Below are 25,492 nucleotides of genomic sequence, written 5' to 3'. Positions count from 1 at the left end.
CCCACCATATATGCTGGTCACCGTCGTAAAAGTGAAATATTCTTGAGTATGGCGTAAAACATCAATAAAATAAATAAATAAATATAATAATAACAATAATAATAATGATCTTTTAATAACCAAGTTAGTATGTTAAAGGATACATGAAAAGGAACTATAAAACAAAGATTGTGTTTCTATGCTAAGTGAAGAAAATCATGCCCCAGAATTTTTGTTTAAAAAATTTCATTTTGGTGGTATTTTGATACCCTTCTATATAGTGCATATTTTCCATCAACGGTTGGATTCTTCAGAAATTACTTCATCATTGATCTTGCTCCGCACTCGGTGAACACCCCAAAAGTGCCCTGAGCCTGGTGAATCGTGTCACTACAGTGTGGGCAGGGTGACATGTACACCGATGCAGCATGGCTTCTTTGGGCCAATTAGCGCCCCCTCCACTCCCCTGCACCCGCCCCCATTCAGTCTGTTCCTCACACCCCCACCCCCATTCGGCCAGACCCCACGGTGTGTTTGCCACAGTTCTTTTTAAACAGGGATCATCGCTGACGTCACCTCTGCAAGCTACTTAATTTCCAGACTGACAGCCGGGGCCTTAAGAAAACTCTACTTTTACACCATTTTTAGCCCCAAAGTGAAAGATGAAAAATTTGTTTGTATTGTTGTATATCATCACACATGATAATCTGCACTTAAAGAAATAAAACCAAAGCATATCACATATCCTTTAACAGAAGAAAAATGAAAAGTTTGATTCTTGACTTTCTTTAACCTGTCAATGTAAGCTATATAAAATGAGTTTTAAAGCAATTCACAAACTGTATATTGTACGTATACTGTCTGTTCAAATGGGAAGGATTTCAAGATATAAAATAAAGGAAAGCTGAAGTATGTGAACAATGTTTTTCAGTGTTACTTAATATTAGAATGTTGAAATTAAAACAAAAAGATACAATGAATGAAAACATTAAAGTTGTTATTACATTAACCATGATGTAAAAAACAAAGAAAAAAAAAACAAAACACGAATAACAATAAATAACACTGTTACTTGTTTTTACAGGATTTGTTATTTGTTTTATAGGATTAGCTATATAAGGTAAGAAAAATACTTGCAACATTATTGTTGTTTTTGTCTGATGACAATTTTGTGAAACGCTGTTAAAATGAGAGCACAGCAAAGTTTGAGAGTGAATATCTCACACGGCACCACAGTACACCTTCATAAATGGTAAATTATAAGCCAGAGTAATTTGTATAACTATACGCCAAAGGAATCTGTATAACTATACGCCAAAGGAATCTGTATAACTATATGCCAAAGGAATCTGTATAACTATACACCAAAGGAATCTGTATAACTATATGCCAAAGGAATCTGTATAACTATACGCCAAAGGAATCTGTATAGCTATATGCCAAAGGAATCTGTATAACTATATGCCAAAGGAATTCATAAATGGTAAATTATAAGACCAAAACTCAAATTCAATTTAATTTTCACTACGTGCCCAGTGTTTCAAGAGAGCAGGCATTTTGGTATGGTAGGCCTCTAGACCCTTGCCTAATTCAAGACATCACTGAAGTTAGCTCTCAGTTACCGGTTCGACATTCAGATGTGAACTTACCTCCCAATTACCATTTCCTGATTTGATATTCAATACTGAATATTGAACTGGGAACTGGGAGCTAACTTCAAATATTTAATGTAATATTCTGCTCTTAATATTGCACCAAGGGGTACCAAATGTGGTACATGTACACTTCAAAGTATGCCGCATGTAATGGTACCAGTAGTTCCAAGTTACCACGCTAGGGGGTGCATATGCAGTAATTTAGAATTACTGGTACCATCAGGTGTGGCATGTCTTAAAGCATACATGTACCACGTTTGATACCTCTATGTGCAATGTTAAGAGCAGAATATTACAAAAAATATTTGAAGATAGCTCCCAGTTCCCAGCTCGACATTCAAAACAGGAACTGGGAACTAGGCGCTTAGTTCACATGTGAATGTCGAACCCAGAACTGGGAGCTTAGCTCACATCTGAATGTTGAGCCCAGAAATGGGAGCTTAGCTTACATTTGAATGTCGAACCCAGAACTGGGAGCTTAGCTCACGTGTGAATGTCGAATCCAGAACTGGGAGCTTAGCTGACGTGTGAATGTCGAACTGAGAACTGGGAGCTTAGCTCACATGTGAATGTCGAACCCAGAACTGGGAGTTTAGCTCACGTGTGAATGTCGAACCCAGAACTGGGAGCTTAGCTGACGTGTGAATGTCGAACCCAGAACTTGAAGCTTAGCTCACGTGTGAATGTCGAACCCAGAACTGGGAGCTTAGCTCACGTGTGAATGTCGAACCCAGAACTGGGAGCTTAGCTGACGTGTGAATGTCGAACCCAGAACTGGGAGCTTAGCTGACGTGTGAATGTCGAACCCAGAACTGGGAGCTTAGCTCACGTGTGAATGTCGAACCCAGAACTGGGAGCTTAGCTCACGTGTGAATGTCGAACCCAGAACTGGGAGCTTAGCTGACGTGTGAATGTCGAACCCAGAACTGGGAGCTTAGCTCACTTGTGAAGGTCGAACCCAGAACTGGGAGCTTAGCTCACGTGTGAATGTCGAACCCAGAACTGGGAGCTTAGCTCACGTGTGAATATCGAACCCAGAACTGGGAGCTTAGCTCACGTGTGAATGTCGAACCGAGAACTGGGAGATTAGCTCACGTGTGAATGACGCACCCAGAACTGGGAGCTTAGCTCACATGTGAATGTCGAACCCAGAACTGGGAGTTTAGCTCACATGTGAATGTCGAACCCAGAACTTGAAGCTTAGCTCACGTGTGAATGTCGAACCGAGAACTGGGAGCTTAGCTCACGTGTGAATGTCGAACCGAGAACTTGAAGCTTAGCTCACGTGTGAATGTCGAACCGAGAATTGGGAGCTTAGCTCACGTGTGAATGTCGAACCGAGAACTGGGAGCTTACTTCACTGACATTAATCTGAGACTAATCCTGTGCTGCCCCCTCCCTCCCCTCCACAACCACTTTCCAATTTAGATATATACATCTATATATAAAAAGGAACAAGTGCAAGGTCTGTAAATCCTGGTAAAAATTAAAAAATATAGCAATATGTTCTTCAAAAATGAAACAATATGTTCAATGTTTTACTGTTTTTCTGTGAAAAATTTTAGACATTTTCCCAAGATTACCTGGTTTTCTTGCTCATGGTTTTGTTTGCCGAGCATAAGAATACGGTCCTGACATTCCTCTAGACTGCAGGCCAGAGAATCGCGCTCCTCCGTGACCACTGCCAGGCGACGCTCCAGTTCCTGGGTGCGACCCGTCAACAAGTTAATCTGCAAGTGCCAAGAAAACACACAATTATAGGTCAGCCTTAAAAAACAAATGGATTGTTAATTGTTTATTTGTTGAATCATGCCGTACTCAAGAATTTTTCACTTTATATATGATGGTGATGCGCTTTATGGGTGAAAAAATCTGAAGTAATGAGAGTAAAACCACCGCCTATTGGCAAGTTCTTGATGCACATTCCCACGTGTGACATACAGACGTGAACAGACAAGCGGTATTCAACACATGCAAGACTGCACAAACAGTCACAAGGGTGCTTTCAACTGCTTATTATCACCTTATTACGGCCCAACAAAGAGTGAGAGCCGGGGAGTGTGTTTTCTGGGACATCCATTATAACTCTTCTCACAGAGGTGCCACGTTGAAAAACGTATTTTAAATTTACATACAGTTTTGTATAATCTACCTAATGACGCTTACTTCATTTTTGTTTGTCTCTCTTATATACAAGAATGTAGAGTAGTAGTAGTTTGTGAGAACTGTCACGGTCAATGGCCAGACGATTGAAAATGTACCAAATATGAAGCATCTTGGCCCGCATATAGACCGTACGCTTTCTGCACACTGAGTCACGTTGACTCAGTGTGCAGTACTGTGTCTAAGCTAGTGTCAATGCTGAGGAAGCAGAAGTCTTCTCTTCCCTTTAAAAGAACGCTATTATTTTATAACAGTCACGTCCTTCCTCATTTAATGTATGCTGTCCCTTTTTGGGGCAGCTGTTCCAAAGGCCTACTTGATCGAGTATATAAACTTAAAAAAACTTCTGCAAAAAGTATCTTAGACAAATGTAACAATAAATCATCAGTTGAAACTTTTGAAATGTTAAGTCATAAAGCGCTGTCTTGTCACATGGACACAGACTCGTCATCCTGTGATAACAGGAGTGAATCAGTGAAGAACTAATTCTGAGCCAAAGCTCAGAATGGTTACATGTATGAGAAATTTCCCACCTTGTCACACTCCAAGGGCATCTCGTTCTAATCAATTAGATTAGACAACAGGTTAAATACCCCACCTGTTTTTATATGTTACCATATAAAGAGGAGGTGCCTAACATTTTGTGATGACCGCTTGTCTTCCACCAAAATGGTGTGCAAATTTCTACACAACATCTTCTTAAGTAACTAGCCAAAGGACGGTGGTTTAATTATTCCCGGCACACCATTTTCCTCCACCCATAGAACTTACCATCATGGTGTATTAAGGTGAACAATTCTTGAGTGTTTTGAGGCATTAAACAACAATCAGCTACACACATAGCTTTAAAACTACAGCAGGCCTTATATTTCACCAGTTCAAAGAGATAAAATGTGGATAAGCTGTAAATCCGCGGATAAGCTGTAAATCCGTGTTCATGTTGACCACCAGCATTACACAGAACTCACAGCCTGACTTTGTACACAGGTAAAAGCCAGAAGCAAACTCCACAGCCTGTCTTAATCGCAAATGCTAAAGGCCGACAGCAAACTTGTTTCAACCCCACTGCCCTACAATGGCAGTCACGTGCTAACAGAATACATCCTGAATGTGCAGAGCTTGTGTTTGAAATAAACCTGTGGAGGGATATTATTCAGCTCTTAAAGTGCAATATCAGTCCCAAGACAGGCCAGGCAGAAACCGATATAAATGACATCCTATGAAATATAGCCAGCACAAAGGTTAATGATCAATCCTTTTTAATATAAAAAACCTGCAAAATTATTACTTTGAGTAATTCAAATGAAAATACACATATACATACAGAACAATTTTGTTTATATTATATAAACAAAATTTTTGTGTTATATAAAGGAAACCAGCACAAGGCTTTACCATGCATAAGTATTACCATGCATACTTTAATGTCTTAACGGCGATAAATATTGGTTTTGTTTGCAGGCACAAGTACACTGTAGGTCAGAGTCATCATGACTGGTAAATGTGTTTTTAAAAAGTTTGTGTTGCTTAATTTCAGTAGTGGTTTGTACCAGTATAAGAAGTCAGTGTTATCATGACTGGTAAATGCGTGCTTTAACATCTTGCATTGCAACCTGGTATTGGTTTGCAAACCAGTACATTCAATACTGGTTTGCATGCATGCTCTGACATTTTAACAATGACAAATTTCAGTTCTGGTTTGTATAGGCACAAGAAGTCAGTGCCATCGGGACTGGTAAATGCATGCTTTAGAATTTTAACACTGCTAAATTTCAGTTCTATTTTGTACAGGCACAAGATGTCAGTGTAAATGCATGCTTGACATTTTAACATTTGCTTGGTACAGGCACAAGAAGTCAGTGTCATCATGACTGGTAAATGCGTGCTTGACATTTTAATATTTGCTTGGTACAGGCACAAGTAGTCAGTGTCATCATGACTGGTAAATGCGTGCTTGACATTTTAACATTTGCTTGGTACAGGCACAAGAAGTCAGTGTCATCATGACTGGTAAATGCGTGCTTGACATTTTAATATTTGCTTGGCACAGGCACAAGAAGTCAGTGTCAACTGGTAAATGCATGCTTGACACACAGACTCTCATTCAGAATTTATGTCATCTTTTAGATTTGTAATCTTTTGAGGATAAAATCATTCATATATACATGTATATACTAATGCTAACGAACAGTTATGTTCAGGTTGTCAGAAATTTATTTACTTATTTATATATTTGATTTCAGTTTTAATTTTTCACTTCGATGATGAAACCATAGGTGATGATCTTTCGAAATAAATACCATAAATGTCCTCTTTATTTGCTAAAGAAACTTGAATAAAATTGATCAACCATATTCACAAAATTTACATTTGATATGAAGTTTTCATCACTTTTATGTTTGTCTTCTCCTTTAAGATCTCCATGCAGTTTCTTTTAGCTTCTTCATGCCACTGATACAGGGAAATATGTTGACACAAAATATCATGCCGTATGTACCATGCTATATAGACACACTGGTTTTTTTAACATATGCAAATGCCAGATGCTATAATCACTGTTAAATACCTTTCCAGGTGTGGGCGCTTTATCTTATATGTACAATTCCTGTTGTAAACAAAGAGAAACACAATAAAGAAAAAAAAACATTGATTGATACCCCGTTTTGTTTGCTTTCAATGTTTCATGGTATGTTTGGTTTGATTCACCTTTTAATTCATACTGCAGGAGAACAGTGAGTGAGTGAGTGAGTGCTTGGGGCTTAACGTCGTACTTAACAATTTTTCAGTCATATGATGACGAGGGAGTCCTTGGGGTGTATGTGATGTGCCTCCTTGTTGCAGGACGGATTTCCATCACTCTTTTATCTAGTGCTGCTTCACTGAGACGCCTTACCGAAGGAAAGTAAGCCTCCCCGCCTAAGCCTTTATACTGACACGGGTCAACCAGTCATTGCACTATCCCCTTCATGCTGAACGCCAAGAGAGGAAGTTACAACTTCCTCTTTTAACGTCTTAGGTGTGACTCGGCCCAGGATTGACCCTGGATCCGAAGCAGGCGCTCTACCAACTGTGCTATTGGGGCCAGTCCTGAGGAACAGAAGGTTTCAGGTTACATGGATCAGCATGTTGGATCGCCTATCAGCCAAATTTATTTATCTGTTTATTCCACTGGAATTCACACCGTACTCATGCACAGCCATCTTTAAAACTATGTGTATTTCATTTTACCCTACGCATCAACCAAAAATGACCCTCGTTAAATGTTTTTTCTCTGGAAAATCTATCTATTTTTTTAATTTCCAGAGCTCTTCTGCCTTTAAATGCAAATCTCCATTGAAAATCTGAAATCGTAGAGGCTATCAGGGCATGATTGTAAAGTTATTCATTTTACCAGAATCTTTAGGGTTCTATTGATCTTAAAAAAATGTTCTAAACTGTTTTAGAGCAATAGCGGCAATATCCCACTGGGATAAATATGTTTCAGCATCAAAAGTGAGATATAATAACCAAAGGATTTTTCGGCAAATTTTAAGGTCAAATACATCTTTTGTGACTTTTGTCAAATGTGTTCGACTCTCTGCAAAAGACTTTTTTCAAAGATGAGTGGGGGGAAAGGTTCTCTGATATACATTGCTTTGCTTTTCAAGTTTTTCTTCCAAACGATGATTTTACTCAAGTGATAAGCTTACGATTGTTTTGAAGGTTGTAATGAGGAATGACTGACCTCGTCCTGGAGTACCTCCAGCTGATGGATGTGGTCGTGCATCGAGGTGCGACGTGACGACAGCTGGTCACGCAAACTTTGAACCTGGCCTGTTAACTCTTCCTCCGACAAAGTCGTCTGTCAACACAATAATACCCAATTAGAAATGAAGCCGAGAGACAAAAATTATTATTTCCAGGCATTGCATGGAAAACAGTTTTTGGTTTATTTGTAATGGAACATTTCACTGCAGGGGCCTCTTACACAAAGTGATCGTAGGTTAAGTTAATCGTAATCTCCATGGCAACACGTTAAAAACATATGTTGCCATGGTAGATGTAGTCAGAACTAACCTAGCCTAGAATCGCTTTGTGCAAAAGTACCCAGATATTTATCAAATCCCCAATTTACCAATATGCAATCCACATAAAGCCTTCAAGTAATGATTTATAATCAACTTCTAAATGCAACTTTAAATTTAAAAGAAAGACTCTGTTCACTGGTAATATAAAGTTTTGTATATATTTATTTATTTATTTGATTGGTGTTTTACGCTGTACTCAAGAATATTTCACTTATACGATGGCGGCCAGCATTATGGTGGAAGGAAAGCGGGCAGAGCCTGGGGGAAAGCCACCATCATTCACAGGTTGATGGCAGACATTCCCATGTACTGCCGGAGAGGAAGCCAGCATGAGCTGGACTTGAACTCACAGCGATCGCATTGGTGAGGGACTCCTGGGTCATTATGCTGCGCTAGTGCGCTATCCAACTGAACCACGGAGGCCCCTAGTTTTGTACATAAGGTTTATTCAAGCTGCGGCTTGAGTCCGTCTTTTGTTTGAACTATTTTGCTGTAATTCATGTATGTCTCACACAAACATGGAAACACAGTACATAAAGACTTTACAACCCATGTGGCCCGTATACCAGATACTTCTAAATATTTCAAGCATAAGACATTCTGCACTGATTTGCATAAGTTTTCTTTTCAAACCTAACTTTCTTACCTGTATAACTAAATGATGTGAAAGATGTACCTCGATCAATATATTAATTCAGCACAAATTTTCAACACATATAAGACGTATAACTTTCTTACCTAAAAGTGCAGTACGTGTAGTGCATGTATGTCTATTTTCCCTTACATTACATTGTACCTCACCTTCATTATTTTCAACATGTAACAAACATAACTGCCTTACCTGACTAAAAACTATGTCTATTTTCCCTTACATTACATTGTACCTCACCTTCATTATTTTCAACATGTAACAAACATAACTGCCTTACCTGACTAAAAACTATGTCTATTTTCCCTTACATTACATTGTACCTCACCTTCATTATTTTCAACATGTAACAAACATAACTGCCTTACCTGACTAAAAACTATGTCTATTTTCCCTTACATTACATTGTACCTCATCTTCATTGTTTTCAACATGTAACAAACATAACTGCCTTACCTGACTAAAAACCTTACAGCTGTATATCTAATGGACTGATTAGCCAAAGGTGAGTATAAACTAGATACTAGATAGTTCTGCTGGTGTACAATCAGAACGGCTGTGGGAGCAACTATACACAGTGGGCTATACATGCATATGTACATGTAGGTGAGCCACTACATATCAGCTGGCATACCAGTAAACGGCAGCAAAGATAAACAATGCAAGTGCTGTTTTCCTGGACACATTCCATTCTCAACTTCACACAAGTACATCACATACACTTACTGTATATAAAGTGTGGATATAACACGCATGTACTTGTGATCAATCATTTTATTGTATTTATTTATTTGAGTGGTGTTTTACGCCATACTCAAGATTGTATTACCACCATTATAGTGTTAGGAAACCGGGAACAGCGGGGGGAGTGGGGGGGGGGGTACCATGACCATCCGCAGGTTGCTGGCAGACCTTCCCATGTACGATCGATGAGGAAGTCAGCATGACCGCAGGATCAATCATTTATACTTGTACATACATACATGTGATTAATTACTCTTCACTGCGGGAACGCTCTCATTACGGACATCATATATGATAGTGTAAAAGGTCATTTCCCTATACACCTATAAACGGTCTACAATGACTATACATCCAGTAGACATCAAAGCATATAGCATCAAGTAAATCAGACTTTCATGTCATTTTTGTCTGACATACACACAGACATTGTACTGGAGTTGTTCAGATATTGATACCATTTTCAGTTTGTCTGATATTACCATTATCCTCACCGTGAAAGATGTACAGTTTTACAACAAACTCATATTTGTTTTGGACAGTAACTGTACAAGCCAGAAACCTGGCATACTGTATCTCAATTCATTTCAATAACGTTAGTCAAAACATCTCTTGATATATATGTTCCTGCACGAACGTATATGTGTCTGATTGAATTATAACATTTTCAAGGGCCCTAGGTACACATCAAGATGTCATTATGCTGAAACTACTTCAAGTATACATAAAGTAATATGTACCTCAAACAAAATGAAATAGAATTTATTTATTTGCTTGTTTTTTTTTTTTAAGTACTCCTCAGGTTACTGGCAGACCTTCACACGCACGACCAGAGAGAAAGCCTTAAAATGCAATAATAAAGACATTCTTTACAATTTTTTTCTTACATTTTTAGTAACCAAGAAATGGCACAAAAAAAGAAATTATTCTCTAAGGTGGGGTTTTCGGACTAGTTTTATTAGTGGAGGAAACCATCGACCTTTGGCAGGCTACTAACAAACTTTCCCACATGTGACATACCCATCATACTGGTGAAAGTAAAGGGTTCTTCAATGAACATGTTAGTGTTGTCAACCTCTTACTGTCAGCAAGACTGGCCCAATGAACATAGAAAGAGCGTGGGAATGTACACATTCCTTGTCCATGGCTGGGATTGAACTTGTACCTTGTGAGTCCATGAGACTGAAAGACCAGCACCACTAACCACTCAGCCACGGCCCATTCCAAATATCTTATGAGGTATTCTAAAAAATCGAAAAACTGACTAAAATTTTGGACTGAATAATGATCAAATGAAAACAGAGTTTACTTAAAATCAAAGGTGATTCAAATCAAAACCCCCTGCAAAACTAAAATTTCTTCGTGTGTGAATGCAAATGGCACTGGTACATACATCCAGATGTGTATACTGTTAAGCCTTGCCAAACTAGTACTATACATCAGCCTATCCACATGTAGACTGCATGGCATATAGGCTTACTCCAGTAAGATGCATGGACATATTTACTAGTAGCAGGTCAAGCTCCTCATCTTGCATGCATGTGGCTACAGGACATAATATCCATCAGCACGATATAGAGGCTTAGTAATTGACAGTGTCACTGTGCGACTTTCACCATGCACATTCACCCTGTATCCCCGATCCCGGAGTCATTGCCCCTACAGTAGCCGGGATAGCAGGTGATAATGAAGTGCTAAAATGAGCATCCTGGTAACAAGTACATACCTTTAGGCCAAACAGTGAGATGTAACCACTATATATGTACATGCATCATCAAAACTCTTATTGATTCTATGGAAGCCAATTGTGAACATAAACTATGGTCTCGCAGGCATGCGGAGTATCTACATCACCTACCGGGTACCCTGTTCATTCACTCTCAAAGCCCTACTGATCTGTGTCTCTACCAGCCAAGCTTACATTGCCATGGTTTCTTAAGATTTAGGTCAGACAGACCCATGAACTAAGTCTTCCCAGAGGGGGGAGTGGAAGTCTTGACTGATGTGTCTAATTTAATACTCAGTTACTGAACCTCCCAATGAGGGGCACAAAGGGGAGGTAATCACAGAAATTACATATGTTGTTTTGTTTTTGAGGCTCAAGAGGAGGGGTTCTTGCTCTGATTACAAGAAAAATTTATATACAATTGTTTAAAATTTGTTGTTTCAAGGAATTTTTGTCCAGTCTATTATACGATTGTCAAGAATGAATCAAATGACATATGAAAATATCATGAAACATTTTAGAGCAAATAGGCCAAGTGAAAGGTGAAATTTTGTAAACAAGATTTTTTTTTAACAGATAACGTACATGAATGTGCAAAACCATCAAAATGCCAATGTCAAAATGCAGAGATGCATGTTTATTAAACTGTACTAAACTATATAATGTCATGCTGATATTTTATGTTTCTTGTGTCTTTTTTGTAAAATATATGATTTTTCCATTTATTCAAACTCAATTTGAATGAATCCATAGGGTCAATGTTGCAAATGTTCATGAAAAAAGCCAATATTAAGATGAATTAATTAGATCACTGTACAAAATATGTTCATTCAAAAACTATCTATTGTTTTTTTTTTTTTTTGCACTTTTAGACTGAATTTCTGTTATTTTATTTTCTTCAACATTAATTTCTTTCAAACCCCTATTAGCCCGAATAAAAAAAAAATAAATAAAAAAAAAATAAATAAAAAAAAAGATTTCCCTACCGACCTAGCCTATTTTTCAGATAGGATTGAGTTGTCCCCAACAAACAACTTTTTAAGAATGGCCTTACATGTACCTTATGGGTCACATAATGACAGCAAGCTCAACTGTCAAATAAAGGATATCGGCACATGAAAACGTACAATAAAATGAAGAGTATCGTTTTAAGGAAAATGAAAAAGAGATTATAATACTGATAATCTTAACACATACTTTAACACATACTTGTAGGTGCGTGCAACTAAGACATACCAATTGCATAACAGCTGCATAACTGCATAATGTCACATATGCTCACGCAGCCTCTATGATATCAAGTTTAGCGATAGGTGCAGTCAACCGGAAAATCCAAGGCCATTATATCTTCAATTCTAATAATAATTAAAACTGGCCACGTGACCCTGAGCTCCTACAAATACTGACAACAAAAAGGTAGAGGTTGGCTGCATGTCAACGTCAGGGTGAGGGCTAGGGTCAGGGCCAGCGTCAAAAGGAAATAGGATTGGCAGGATAACGAGTTAGAGAGATGATTATACTGATTGGGTGGTCATGTACATGTAATGATGTAGGAGACTTTAGACCTACAGTGAATGCTGTGTAGCTACATACTCTGTACATCAGTACATTTACACCTAGGCCACACGTATGTGCCACATGACAACACACGTTATCACTGTAGTCCGTCAATTCCTATAAGGAGGATCTCCTTTCTGTTTTGTTCATACCCAGAAAATGACATTTAATTGCCATATTTATCACTGATTTACCATTTACTTATTTTATTCTAGTTTTGTAGCTCCAGGGTCATTGTGCTGCACTAGCCCTCTAACAACTAGACCACAACGACATGTTTAATGACATGGAAGGGCTATTTGATTACCTTGTAACAAAGCAATATGCAGGTGTACCAGCAAAATATCACTATTTTGTCCAATATTTGACACCGAACCTTACCCATGAACATAATTCAGAGGAATAATCAAATCCTGTTTTATTACCTTTCTCTATTAATCTGAGAACCGTACCATGATAAAATTGGCAGGCTAACCCTGCCCCATGGTGTAAAGCTTTGCATACTGCAAAAGGATTTTGCTTGATTGTCCCGATGTCATATCACAAAGGTGTATACCATATATAAGGTCTTAAAGTTGGTGAGAGGCTCCTGGGTCATAAACCAACTCAGCCACAGAGGCCCCGGGATGAGAATATTTTTAATGACGTCCTTAGCATATGACATACCTTTCGGAGCTGTTCTGTGAGACGTTCATTCTGCTGGGTAAGTTCTCGAATGATCTGGCAGCGATCTTTTTCTGATTCCTGCGACAGCTGCACCCGCTCCTGCATCTGCTGTTGCAAGTGTGTAATGTCCCACTGCAATTCTCGCACTGTGTTGTCATATTCCCCACTGACATTGTCCAGCCTCAACTTCAGGTGGTATCTCTCTTGTTCTAATTCCTGTGGGTAACAGACAGAGAGATTTCATAATTCAGCCATTTAAAAATTAAATTTTTTAAAATTATCAAACCATTTAAAACTAAATTTTATCTACCTGGACATCACACGACAGGCATATTTTTTTCACTTGAGCAGGTACATTTTGGCTGTATACGACTGTCAGCTCCTTTTTAACAAAAGTAAAGTGCTGATTAAAATATCAAGCTCTATAGGACTAGTATGTTCATAACAGACAGAGATCATATGTACCTATGCAGCCGATTCATAACAGACAGAGATCATATGTACCTATGCAGCCGATTCATAACAGACAGAGATCATATGTACCTATGCAGCCGATTCATAACAGACGGAGATCATATGTACCTATGCAGCCGATTCATAACAGACAGAGATCATATGTACCTATGCAGCCGATTCATAACAGACGGAGATCATATGTACCTATGCAGCTGATCCATAACAGTCAGAGATCATATGTACCTATGCAGCCGATTCATAACAGATGGAGATCATATGTACCTATGCAGCCGATTCATAACAGACGGAGATCATATGTACCTATGCAGCCGATTCATAACAGACAGAGATCATATGCACCTATGCAGCTGATTCATAACAGACAGAGATCATATGTACCTATGCAGCCGATTCATAACAGACGGAGATCATACGTACCTATGCAGCTGATTCATAACAGACGGAGATCATATGTACCTATGCAGCCCATTCATAACAGACGGAGATCATATGTACCTATGCAGCCGATTCATAACAGACGGAGATCATATGTACCTATGCAGCCGATTCATAACAGATGGAGATCATATGTACTTATGCAGCCGATTCATAACAGACGGAGATCATATGTACCTATGCAGCCGATTCATAACAGACGGAGATCATATGTATCTATGCAGCTGATTCATAACAGACGGAGATTATATGTACCTATGCAGCTGATTCATAACAGACAGAGATCATATGTACCTATGCAGTCGATTCATAACACACGGAGATCATATGTACCTATGCAGCCGATTCATAACAGACAGAGATCATATGTACCTATGCAGCCGATTCATAACAGACAGAGATCATATGTACCTATGCAGCTGATTCAACTACTGGGAAACAAACAAAGGACTATATTTTTTAAACTTGATTCAATCTTGATGACATAACTTTTAAATTATAATTAACTGACAAGGGTAGATATGGTTTCAGTGAAATTTTTATGCCATAAAATATTGTTCAAGGGAAGAATTCACGAGACTTACAGACACATCCTAGCTGTAAGTGGGTACAAGTATGTACAGAAATATCCTTTTGTCATTTCACGACAATTAAAGAATAACACTTATACACGTGTAATTTTTCAAACTGAGGCCATGTGTCCTATTAAAATTAACTTCTACGCTGGGCAAAACCAAGGCCCTCTGTTAAGAAGAGAAAATGAGAAAATTACAAAGAAATAAAAAATTCATGTTTTTTTTGTTTTAGTACAGAGACGTCAGGGAATACACAAAAAACAGTTATTACTACATTTTAAGTACAGTCACAAATTATACAATGTAGGTTAACTAAAGAAACAGAAAGAGAAAGTACATTTGCCACCAAATTTATTGCAGAACGTCTCACTAAAGCATATTACATATATATGTACACACATTATTCATACACAGGTATATGTTCTTAACACACAAGAAAATGACAAAAGTGATATTTAAAAGAAAGGACAGCACTATATATCAAATAAATCAATTATCTATCCCACTCAAAATTTCAAGGAGAATAAAACATAAAAAATAATGCCAAAAATCAAATGAAAGAGCATGAAACATTCTTTGCAAATAGAGTCTTTATTTCTTTCATTAAATAGTTCACTTTTTCTTATCTTTGTCCTGTTGCATAACAGATATTACAGTTTACATTAAGCAAAAATGCAGTCCCGAGTGAATCATAACACAGTCCCAAGTGAATCATAATGCAGTCCCAAGTGAATCATAATGTAGTCCCAAGTGAATCATAATGCAGTCCCAAGTGAATCATAATGTAGTCCCGAGTGAATCATAATGCAGTCCCGAGTGAATCATAACGCAGTCCCAAGTGAATCATAATGTAGTCTCAAGTGAATCATAATGCAGTCCCAAGTGAATCATAATGCAGTCCCAAGTGAATCATAATGCAGTCCCAAGTGAATCATAATGCAGTCCCAAGTGAATCATAATGCAGTCAAGTTTTCTATTTTAACCTACCTGACATGCAGGCATAAGTTTTTTTCTATATCCTCAAAACACAGCTGTTTCCAAAGTGACATCATGTGATCCTGATTTAGCCTTCCTGCCCTACTGCACAAGTAATGAAATATGTGTCTCTGGTTTCTATTTCAGATTAAAAATTGACTTAAAAGTTACTTGTAGTGCATCAGAAAAAAATGCCTGTGGCTGTTTGGATGTATTTGGACCCACTCCTTGTCCGGAATAACCACAGTATATTAATTAATTGCTGTTTTTCCTTTTAAATTATTCTACATCTTGATAACAATGCTTAAGGCTATATAAGATACAGTCTTACAAAAAAATCACCTGGTCTTTAATTCGCTAGGACTGTCATTGATGTGGAAAAGGTGACTGAATTTCTGTCAGACCTTCCCAAGTGTGACCAGAGAGAAAGAAGAACTAAGAAGAACTCCTGACTAGAATTCTGCTACAACTTGATATGTGTTACAATAAAAGAAAGATCTACCTGAGACAATACTCCTGCACATGAGATCAAAAAAGAAAAAAATGCAAAAAGCTTGAAATTGGTAAACTATATCTAGGAACAGTAACCTTGTCCAGGTGTTTTATACATACATAAATAGCTCAAATGTGTCATTAATTAGCACAAATCCAATTATAGATACAGCTGGGGGGGTTAATCAACCAATGTAAACATTCACACCAGGTTGATTTGATAATCCATGCACAAACAGACCTAATGCTGGACACACATTTAACATGACCAAGCACCCCCCCCTCCTCCTTCCCCGATGCAAAAAATTAGGTTCAGCACACGCCTTGCCTTTCTGGAAGCTGAGCGTGTGCCTGTGCATGTGTGTGTGCGTGTGCGTGAGCGTGTCATGGACAGAATATTAAACTTCATGAATCAGATCCCAGAAAATTGTAGCACTAAATGTTTTTTGTTTTAGCCCAGTGGAGTTAAATGTGTATTTCTATATGTGTGCCCAGCATGGATCATACTGGCATACCGAAGGCAGATTAGAGGATTATGTATTTTTTCTTCCCAGCCCAAACCATTTACGTTGTAAAATCTCTGTTATAGACCTGGGTACATACAGATGACATTAATAAAGTACACATAATTCTGCCCATAGCTTTACATGAAAAAACAAAACAAAAAACAAAAAGTGAGTCAAATATGGTACATTAAAGGACATTTTAAAAAGAGGTATAAAATAAAGATTTTGTTTCTATGCCAAATGAAGAAAATTGTGCCCTACAAAATTTCTTTGGGGGTATTTTTTACCTGTTAATTACTCCTCTATATTATGCATATTTTCCGTCAACGGTTGGATTTTATCAGCGTTGCCTCTTTTATTTTGGGCTGGTTATAATGTTCATGCCACTACTTATGATAACATATGATTACCTAATTTTCAAATTACCTGTTATAAAAGGAAAGCATACAAGAACTCCCCGGTTAAAGTTGGGTCATGCATATAAGCTTTATGCTAAGATTAGAAATGTTTATATTGATGCTATATACTGAAGTATATAGCTTATATAAGTAGCTTATCATGCAAGATATATACTGAAGTATACAGCTTGCATGATAAAATGTAACAAAAATGCCCATCAGGTAGGCTATGTACTAAAGTAAGCCTTCTGGCTAAAAATGTAACAAAAATGCCCATAAGGTAGGCTATATATTGAAGTAACCCTTCTGGCTAAAAATGTAACAAAATGTCAGGTAGGCTGTACATGTTAGGCTATATAGTGAAGCATAAAAACTTTACAATAAAATGTCTGGGGTAGGCTATATACCATAGTACAATGCCTTCCTGCTAAAAGGTACCAAAAATGTATATAAGGCTATACAGTGAAGTAAGCCTTTGTGCTAAAATGTATCAAAAATGTATCTAAAATGTGTATGTTGGGTTGTATACTGAAACAAGCCTTCTTGCTAAAATGTATCAAAAAAGTTATATATATTAGGTCATATCCTGAGGTCTCCATGCTTAAATGTATCAAATTTTCAACTGAAAATGTGTACATGTATGTTAGGCTTTTACACATCTCGCACAGCACACTTGTATCATGCTACAGTGATTACACCTGGAATATTTATATTGAATTTGTGGATGTGGTTGTATGCATCTATTTGTGTATTTTTTATGTGACATATACCTGTGTATATACTGTATGATCCTGTCACTTTCACAATAGCAGATGTTTTGGCTCACTGCCAATAGGTATATTGCCAGCAAACCACATACAAAGACTTAAGTTATCTTTTATTCACAGGTAGTAGATATTTTTTTAAAACAGAACCCGGTAGAAGCAATCTAAAATTCAACTAGGTCACCAAAAACTAGCTAAGTTGAACCATTGCCAAAAGTTCATTAGTGTATACATCTTAAAGAAGGTGGTAGAAAATTCTACACCCCAAATATACAGGGGTCCACTCTGCCAGTTTTAATGGAAATCAGACTGGAAATGTGACCTGAACGCCTTTTTTTTTTTACATTGTATGATTTAAAATTATGAACACTCAACATGTGTTATGTAGGAGATATGTATATCAAAATATAAGTCACAAACTACCTATTTTATTGGGGGTGTTGAGAGACTGATTGCAGGTAACTTTAACTACCAGGAATTCTTCAGACAATCAAACATTCTGAACACCAGACAATCGCTTACTACACAAGGTAACTTACTAATGGGATTTTATACAACCAGAGAAGTTTTGCTTAAAATAAAAACAGAAATCTATACAGTAATGTAAATGATGAAAAATTACAAACATTTTTGATAACCATAGTATACATCTGTATACGAACTACAAACATCTATGGTCTTATTTAATAAAGAAAAAAGATATTAGAGGTAAAAGACATCTCAAGCTATTATTTGACAAACAAAAATGATTGTAAATCATTTTTTTAGACCAAGAGTCAAATAAATAAAAAATTACTGAAATAAAACAGTGAAACTGACTTATTTCCAAAAGGATATGTTCTCTAAACAAATTTCCTAAGACACACAGAACTCTCAGAATCTGGCAATAAGGGGTACTTAAGTCATGGGTTATATTTTAGGAGATTTTATACCTTATACAAACCTAGAAAAGTAGCACCATGAGTTTGGGCTAAAACCCGAGCTTTCTTGGTTCACACAGGTACATGTACACCTTACCTTCTTAATTAGCTTCATACAACATTACTCAAAGGGCAGGCCAATTTAACCCACCATGTCTCTTTCTTTTTAAAGCTCTATTTTCTTTTTTTTGTAAATTCAGAGATAATCCAGGGTGTATTGGCATGCAAGATGTACAGCCTCCTACTCAGAGCCAGAGATCATTTACAGTTAACAAAAAATACACATGTACATCAATCACACAGGTCTCCACCTATTTACCCTCATTCCTCAACCTGTTTAAATATAAAAGAGCAACTTTCAGTGCAATTTATGCACATTTCTAATTTGCCCCTCGAGTCAAAACTACATTGGTTGGATTGGCCAGTGTCAGGGCTTCACAAAGAGTATAATTTTATCAGTCAACACAGAATAATGCCTTCAGAATGTGCTTGAGTGAACACCTTGCAAACGTGAGAAAACATTGAAGAATTACAGCAGCATCTTTTACATATAAGTATACATCCTGTCAAATGTGTGGTGGATTTTTTTGTTCATGTCACAATCTTTTTGCAATTAACCACATCTTGCTAGAAATAGATGTAGGCCTGTATAAGCCATAAATAGCGTAAGCCTTACACTGCGAGCTACATGTGGGTTGTGTATTATTCATGTTAAATGATAACTGACGATCATGTGGTCACACTACATTATATCATAAACATGATGATTCATACATGAACATAAACTCATGTGCTATAATGCCGCATACAATGGCATACCTGTATGCATGGTGAATCAGTTACGTTTGACATTTGAAATATTATGCGATTCATGTGTGTTATGCAGTGCAGTGTTAATTGTTTTGGGACTATTCAGTGCACATGTATAATTATACCGGCTGCATATATTTATTTATTTGATTGGTGTTTTACGCCTTACTCAAGAATACTTCACTTATGCGACGGCGGACAGCATTATGGTGGGAGGAAACTGGGCAGAGCCCGGGGGAAACCCATGACCATACAGATGTTGCTGACAGACTTTCCCACATACGGCCGGGGAGGAAGCCAGCATGAGCTGGACTTGAACTCACAGTGACCGCACTGGCTGCTTATAAGTCTTTTAGTTCAATTAAATTAAACCTTAAGGTGTAAACTATCAACAATTTCTAATATTTACCTGCCTCAGAAACTGTTGATAATAGACCTCAATGTTAAATTTAACTGAACGAACATTAGAAATTAATTAATATAAATGTACAATGCATTACCATACTGTATGGGTATATATTTCTATTAATGCGAATAAAAATTAATTACAACAGAAAAAAAACCTCTACCAAGACTGATAACGAAAGTACAACTCAAATTACCTCTATTTTGATGTTGTATTCCTCCACAGTTTGCTCGTGAATTCTGGTCAGTTCTTCGTTCTTTTCTAACAAAGCCTTGCCTAGTTCCGCCGCAAGCACCAAGTCTTTTTCTTTCTGTTCCAGCTGACCGTAAATGTCATCGTCCTCCAGGTCCCGCTCGTCAGTCGACCCGTCCATCTCTAACAGGGGGTAGAAATCTTCCAGACGGACGGGTGATTTGCGTACGGATACCGGTTCTACTAGCCGACATGAACACATGCCTTAGTAAAAATTAGGATTTCTACAAAATTAGTCACTTTTTCCGCGTCTGATTTCCTCCGCATCTTTCCTTCAGCTTCAACAACCCGCCGCCATTGTTGTGATAGTCCTTTTGTCAACAACACAACAACGACATCATCAACAATTGATCCAAAGAATTCTCTCTCTCGTTCTACGATGACTTTAGCGATAAGATCAGGTGTCTTAGTGCACTCAAAAACCAGCCAACCAGCCAAAATGACCTGAGGATTTTGTATCCAACTGTTTGTCTGCCTCGGTCAAATCCTGTTTGTTTTCGTGACTCGCTCAGCCGCGATGACGTGTGTGGCCAGCAAGAAAAGCTCTTGGTCTTTTGTCAACAAAGGTGAGTAACTCCAGGTAAATTTACACCTGTAATCAAGGGAGATAACTTTACGATCTGAGACGGAACACTTCAGAATGGAACCCAGCGAAATGGGGCGCTCCAAGACTGGTAGGGAGGGTGTAAGTATAATATGTGACTGGGTTGGGGTGTCGCGTCTGGTGTCTTCGGTACGATACTTCACTGGCGTAGCAGTTTGGCGGCATTGACCCACCCTGCCACAAGAAGACACAGTGTATGCACACCTACCTAATGGCTGTTAATTGTTAAGTGCGACGTAACACTCAAAGCATAAGAAATAGAGCACAAGTATGTGGTCTTTCAGTTAGCAGTGTATAGGCCTACACCGGTACTACATATGTGTAATCAGAATAATACATACATACATAAAGGTATACGTTATAATTATCACTCCAAAATTGTTCTATTTGCGTCTAATAAAGTCCAACAATCGACTGTCGCAGCAAACCGCAGGCCAGACGCCTGGAAGTTCCAAGTACCCTCCTTGATCGTTCTGCCTATAGTTTTACGCCAAGGTACCGAATAAGTGACATATACGAAGCCGTAAAAGTGACATGATTAGAAAGAAAAAAAAATTAAATGGAAATAAAAAAACATCTTTCAAAATGTCAGATGTGTTTTTTTTTTTAGTTAGTCGTGCTCACGAGATAAACAATCAATAGAAATGCACAATTATGACGTGCCTATCCTTAAGATCAAAATTCCCTTCAGCGCATGCGTCGCTCCTGACCTTTCGTTTTGTAAAGCGGAAGGTACGCTGTAAGGAATATGTTCGAAGACGTGCGCACGACGTAGCAATTATATCTTGCGCATGAGAGCTGTGTTGCTATTTTTTTCTATATAATTTTTTTCTAACCATGTCACTATTACGGCTCCGTAGTTCCCTTGCGTTCACATTCTTCTTCATTTTGCTTTTTTAACCAGAAATGGAATGTCATCTATTCGTTTTGTGGGAATCCACCCGAATCTATACACTGAGGAAAATCTTCCGTTAAATCCGTTCCCTGAATGATGGCGGATTGCATTCTCGTCACTCTAACGGATTTACTCGTTCCCGGAATGATTGCGGAGCGCAATCCCGTTAATCTAACGGGTAAAACTGTTCCTGATAACAAATGAATCCGTTATCAGGAACAGATTAATCTCTTACACTGGCGAGAATATACAGCCGTCATCACTAGCCCAAAGAAAGAAGCTAACAGCAGATTTCTATTGAATGACAAAACCTATAGTACCAAAAACCGGAATCAACTGAAAGGCTTAAATGCATTTAAAAGTGAAACGGCAAGCGGTCGTGTGTTTACGGGAAAAATAATACATGTACAATGGTATAATAATAAATATATGCAGCATCCAATCAATTTGGTTTCATTAATGATGGACAGCTAATTTGAAACAAGAAAAATATGCATCACTTTTTTTCTGCTTTCACGGACAGGTAAAATCTGACAACACAAGTAGGCTTACCAATTCGCACAGTTTACTTGCTGTACAGGAGGGGAGACAATCGCTACACTCTAAATGCGGCGTGGAGGATTAACGCACGTCGGAGGCACCTGAAAAGGGCTGACATGTCACACAATGTACCAAAATGCTAAACGCGTTTAGTAAAATTCGCGAAATATGTGTTTCATGACGTTTAATTCCTGAACACGATTAGTGTAAGTACGTAATCGTAGTTTATTGACCTTAGGGCATTTGTATGGGCATACCCGAGCTAAACATAAAGATGACACAAAGTTAAACACTTATCTACCTAACCTTGTAGAGCTGCTTCACGGAAAAGTAAGCACATGAACACACATAACGCTATTATTTAGTTCAGTGGCTATCACAGAACGTGTTTCGTCTAAACGTGTGTAGGCCCCCACGCTTTCTATTTGCGCGTACTGGGCATAGTACACGTGGTCTTATTGAAAACGAGGCTGGTCGTCTGCTCATTTTTGGGAGAGAAGGTGTGGAGAAGTGTCTCTGTATTTGGCATGTACTGATTGTTTTTATCTTTTCTCATAAAATTGTTTCTGTTTGTGCCTGCTGCACAATTTATATCGTGCACCATTATATACGTGCGTAGTTGTTGTGGCGAGTAGTGATGTGGTCGGTGTGTTGTAGTTGTAGGTTACGTAGGTCTGAGATCTGTTTCATTCTTCCCAGCTCGGCTTTCGGAAATACTAAAAAGTAAAAAGCCCTTGACAAACAGCAATATACCGAAAATATTTATTTATTATTCATTTGCGTTTAAAAGGAGTGACAGCCAGATGTATGTGAAGTGAAATTTGTAGCGTTCAAGTGTTTCTGAAAGTTGTCTGGAAACATTATAGTTGCAGACTGACAAACATTGAGGTTTGTGCACAAGGATTGAGGATTGTACACAAAATACATGCACATTATTACATTTTGTTTCCTGTATGTAGTTGTATTAATTTAAGCTTTCAATTGATTTCAATCAGATGAAAAAAGTAGACATGTATCCCTCGTTATTATTTACTTATTTATTTGATTGGTGTTTTACGCCGTACTCAAGAATATTTCACTTATACGACGGCGGCCAGCATTATGGTGGGTGGAAGCCGGGCACAGCCCGGGGGAAACCCCCTCGTTATTATCGTTGTTTCCATAGTAACATGATTCCATGGAAATGTTTATGTATCAGTTCTGCATGATTAAAAGTTCCATTCATGATATTTTCTGGTCAGTTTTTATTTTCTTATTGCATTAATTAAATGCGTTACAGTAATTCACAGCAAAAACAACCCTGTGATTGGAAGTTGGTTAAAGTACAATAGTGGTGAACTATTCAAGTGGAATGGTTATAGGCCTTGTGAAAGATATGTTTGTTTGCTACGGTTAATCTCATTATCAATATTACTTCGATGCTTTGTACTGAATGTTTAAATTTGATACTTTTACAGACCTCCTTAAATACTGGTGTTAATGAAGACAATTAATTCCACAGCAGAACAGGCTTAGCACCTCCTTTTTTGTACATGATTAGATGATGACATGTTAAAAAAGAGGAAGCGAGTAATGCGTGCATGTTTGCAGTTGCTTTGTGCATAGGTATCAAACATGTTTAGCTTACCATGTGTTTTGGTGGTAAACATGTTTAGGATTCCCAGACAAAAAATATTTTGTGCCCTCCACATATTTAACTTTTCCACATTTCAACAGAAACACCTTTTCGCATTACAAAATTTTGCGCTTAAAAAGTGAAAGCAAGATTGTGTGGGGATTTGTGTTTAGGCCCTACAGTAGCTGTCATGGCGTAGCTGTGGGTTTTCTGTCATAAATGAAACATGATGTCAATATACATGTACCGGTATACTATGCTTTAAACGTTTAATCAGTGCCCTGAGTTAGCCTTCCACGTATTTAGATGATTTCACTGTACCGTGGATTTGATTGGCACGTTTGATTGGTCTTTTTGCATAAATCCTTTGCGAACTTGAGCATGAAAATATCTGACTGGATAACTGTGACAGTATACATTAAGTTTTGGTAAAAAGGCTTTTGGAACATAAAAGATTTACGGCATCCATATAGAGAGTAAGCGGCAACAGTGTGATAGTTGATAAATTGTGACACGTAACCAGTGAACCACGTCCTCTTGTCAATTTACTTCAGTCAGGGTTTTATTCTAACTGTTCATGTAAATTGTGGCAATTAAAAATAGAATTCAAAGTTTCACGCCCCCTAGTACCCTGGCTTGACTGTCATATAAGGTGATAACTGAGTGATGTAATTGTGTAACAATTCTATACATAGTGTCTAGATATAATAAAGATGTATCGGGAGGATGTTACTGAACACTGAGAGAGGTTTGAGTCAGTTGACTTAAAATTCTGAGTCATACAATTGAGCTAATTCAACTCAGAAAACAGCATGGCAGATGAGTCATGAAACTCATCTGATTATATTTTTGACTCTCTAGGCTAGTCGGAAAACTAACGGAAAAATCTTTCCTGTATAGTGCTTTAACTATACAGTGTATTTGTTTGGTACGTCTGAGATTTTCGATTCACATAAATATTTTGCGAATTTGAGGAGTTAAGTATCTGATTCGATAACGGCGAGCCTATATTCGTCTTAATGTTGGGTATACTATCGTGTGTAACCGTCAGATGAAAGTAGCAAGCGGAGTGATATAGAAGCGTATCGATGTACGTTGTCTGGCTTGTCAGGCATAAGGTCAACCTGTATTAACCTTTCTCCGTAGACAGTGTGAGTATATAAGTATAAAATTTGCTTGTGGTGTGGAATAGTGACGCTGACGTCTCTGATTAGGGCAGCAGATGTGAAAGATTGATTGATTGGTTGATTGATTGATTGATTGATTAGTGTTTGGCATCGAATTCTTTACTCATGCATATATAACGGTGAAGACACACCGACCTCCGTACGTGGAAAGTTCTGCTGCAACCTGCGGATGGTCATGGCTTTCGACAGGGCTCTGCCCGGTTTCCTCCCCCTATAATGCTATCCGATGTCGTATAAGTGAAATAATCTTGAGTATGGCGTAAAACGCCAATCAAATAAATAAACACACCGACCTTAGCCAGTCAGCTGTTGTTAAAACACTGGTTTGACGGCCACTTCTCTTGCGGATATCGTGTTCCGCCAAATCAGTCCTTTATTTGCAAATTTAAACAATAGTAGCAAACATGCAGTTTGTTCTTAAATGACCTTAACTGAGAA

At 37.9% G+C, this 25,492-nt stretch overlaps 1 protein-coding gene across 1 annotated transcript in view; it reads right to left on the bottom strand.

Annotated features, from left to right (window-relative positions):
• The window catches only part of LOC135476908 (bicaudal D-related protein homolog), a 28,778-nt gene extending 8,071 nt beyond the window's left edge, over positions 1-20,707 (bottom strand). Inside the window, 5 exon segments of the mRNA XM_064757053.1 lie at positions 3,218-3,364; positions 7,522-7,638; positions 10,735-10,799; positions 13,200-13,419; positions 20,158-20,707. Of these exon segments, the coding sequence (XP_064613123.1) occupies positions 3,218-3,364; positions 7,522-7,638; positions 10,735-10,799; positions 13,200-13,419; positions 20,158-20,415 (807 nt within the window). The 5' untranslated portion in view covers positions 20,416-20,707.
• Positions 20,708-25,492: the final 4,785 nt, after the last annotated feature.

Source organism: Liolophura sinensis, chromosome 10 (genome assembly GCF_032854445.1).
Source record: "Liolophura sinensis isolate JHLJ2023 chromosome 10, CUHK_Ljap_v2, whole genome shotgun sequence".
Taxonomy (NCBI): Eukaryota; Metazoa; Mollusca; class Polyplacophora; order Chitonida; family Chitonidae; genus Liolophura; species Liolophura sinensis.
This window is presented reverse-complemented; position numbering and strand designations above follow the sequence as displayed.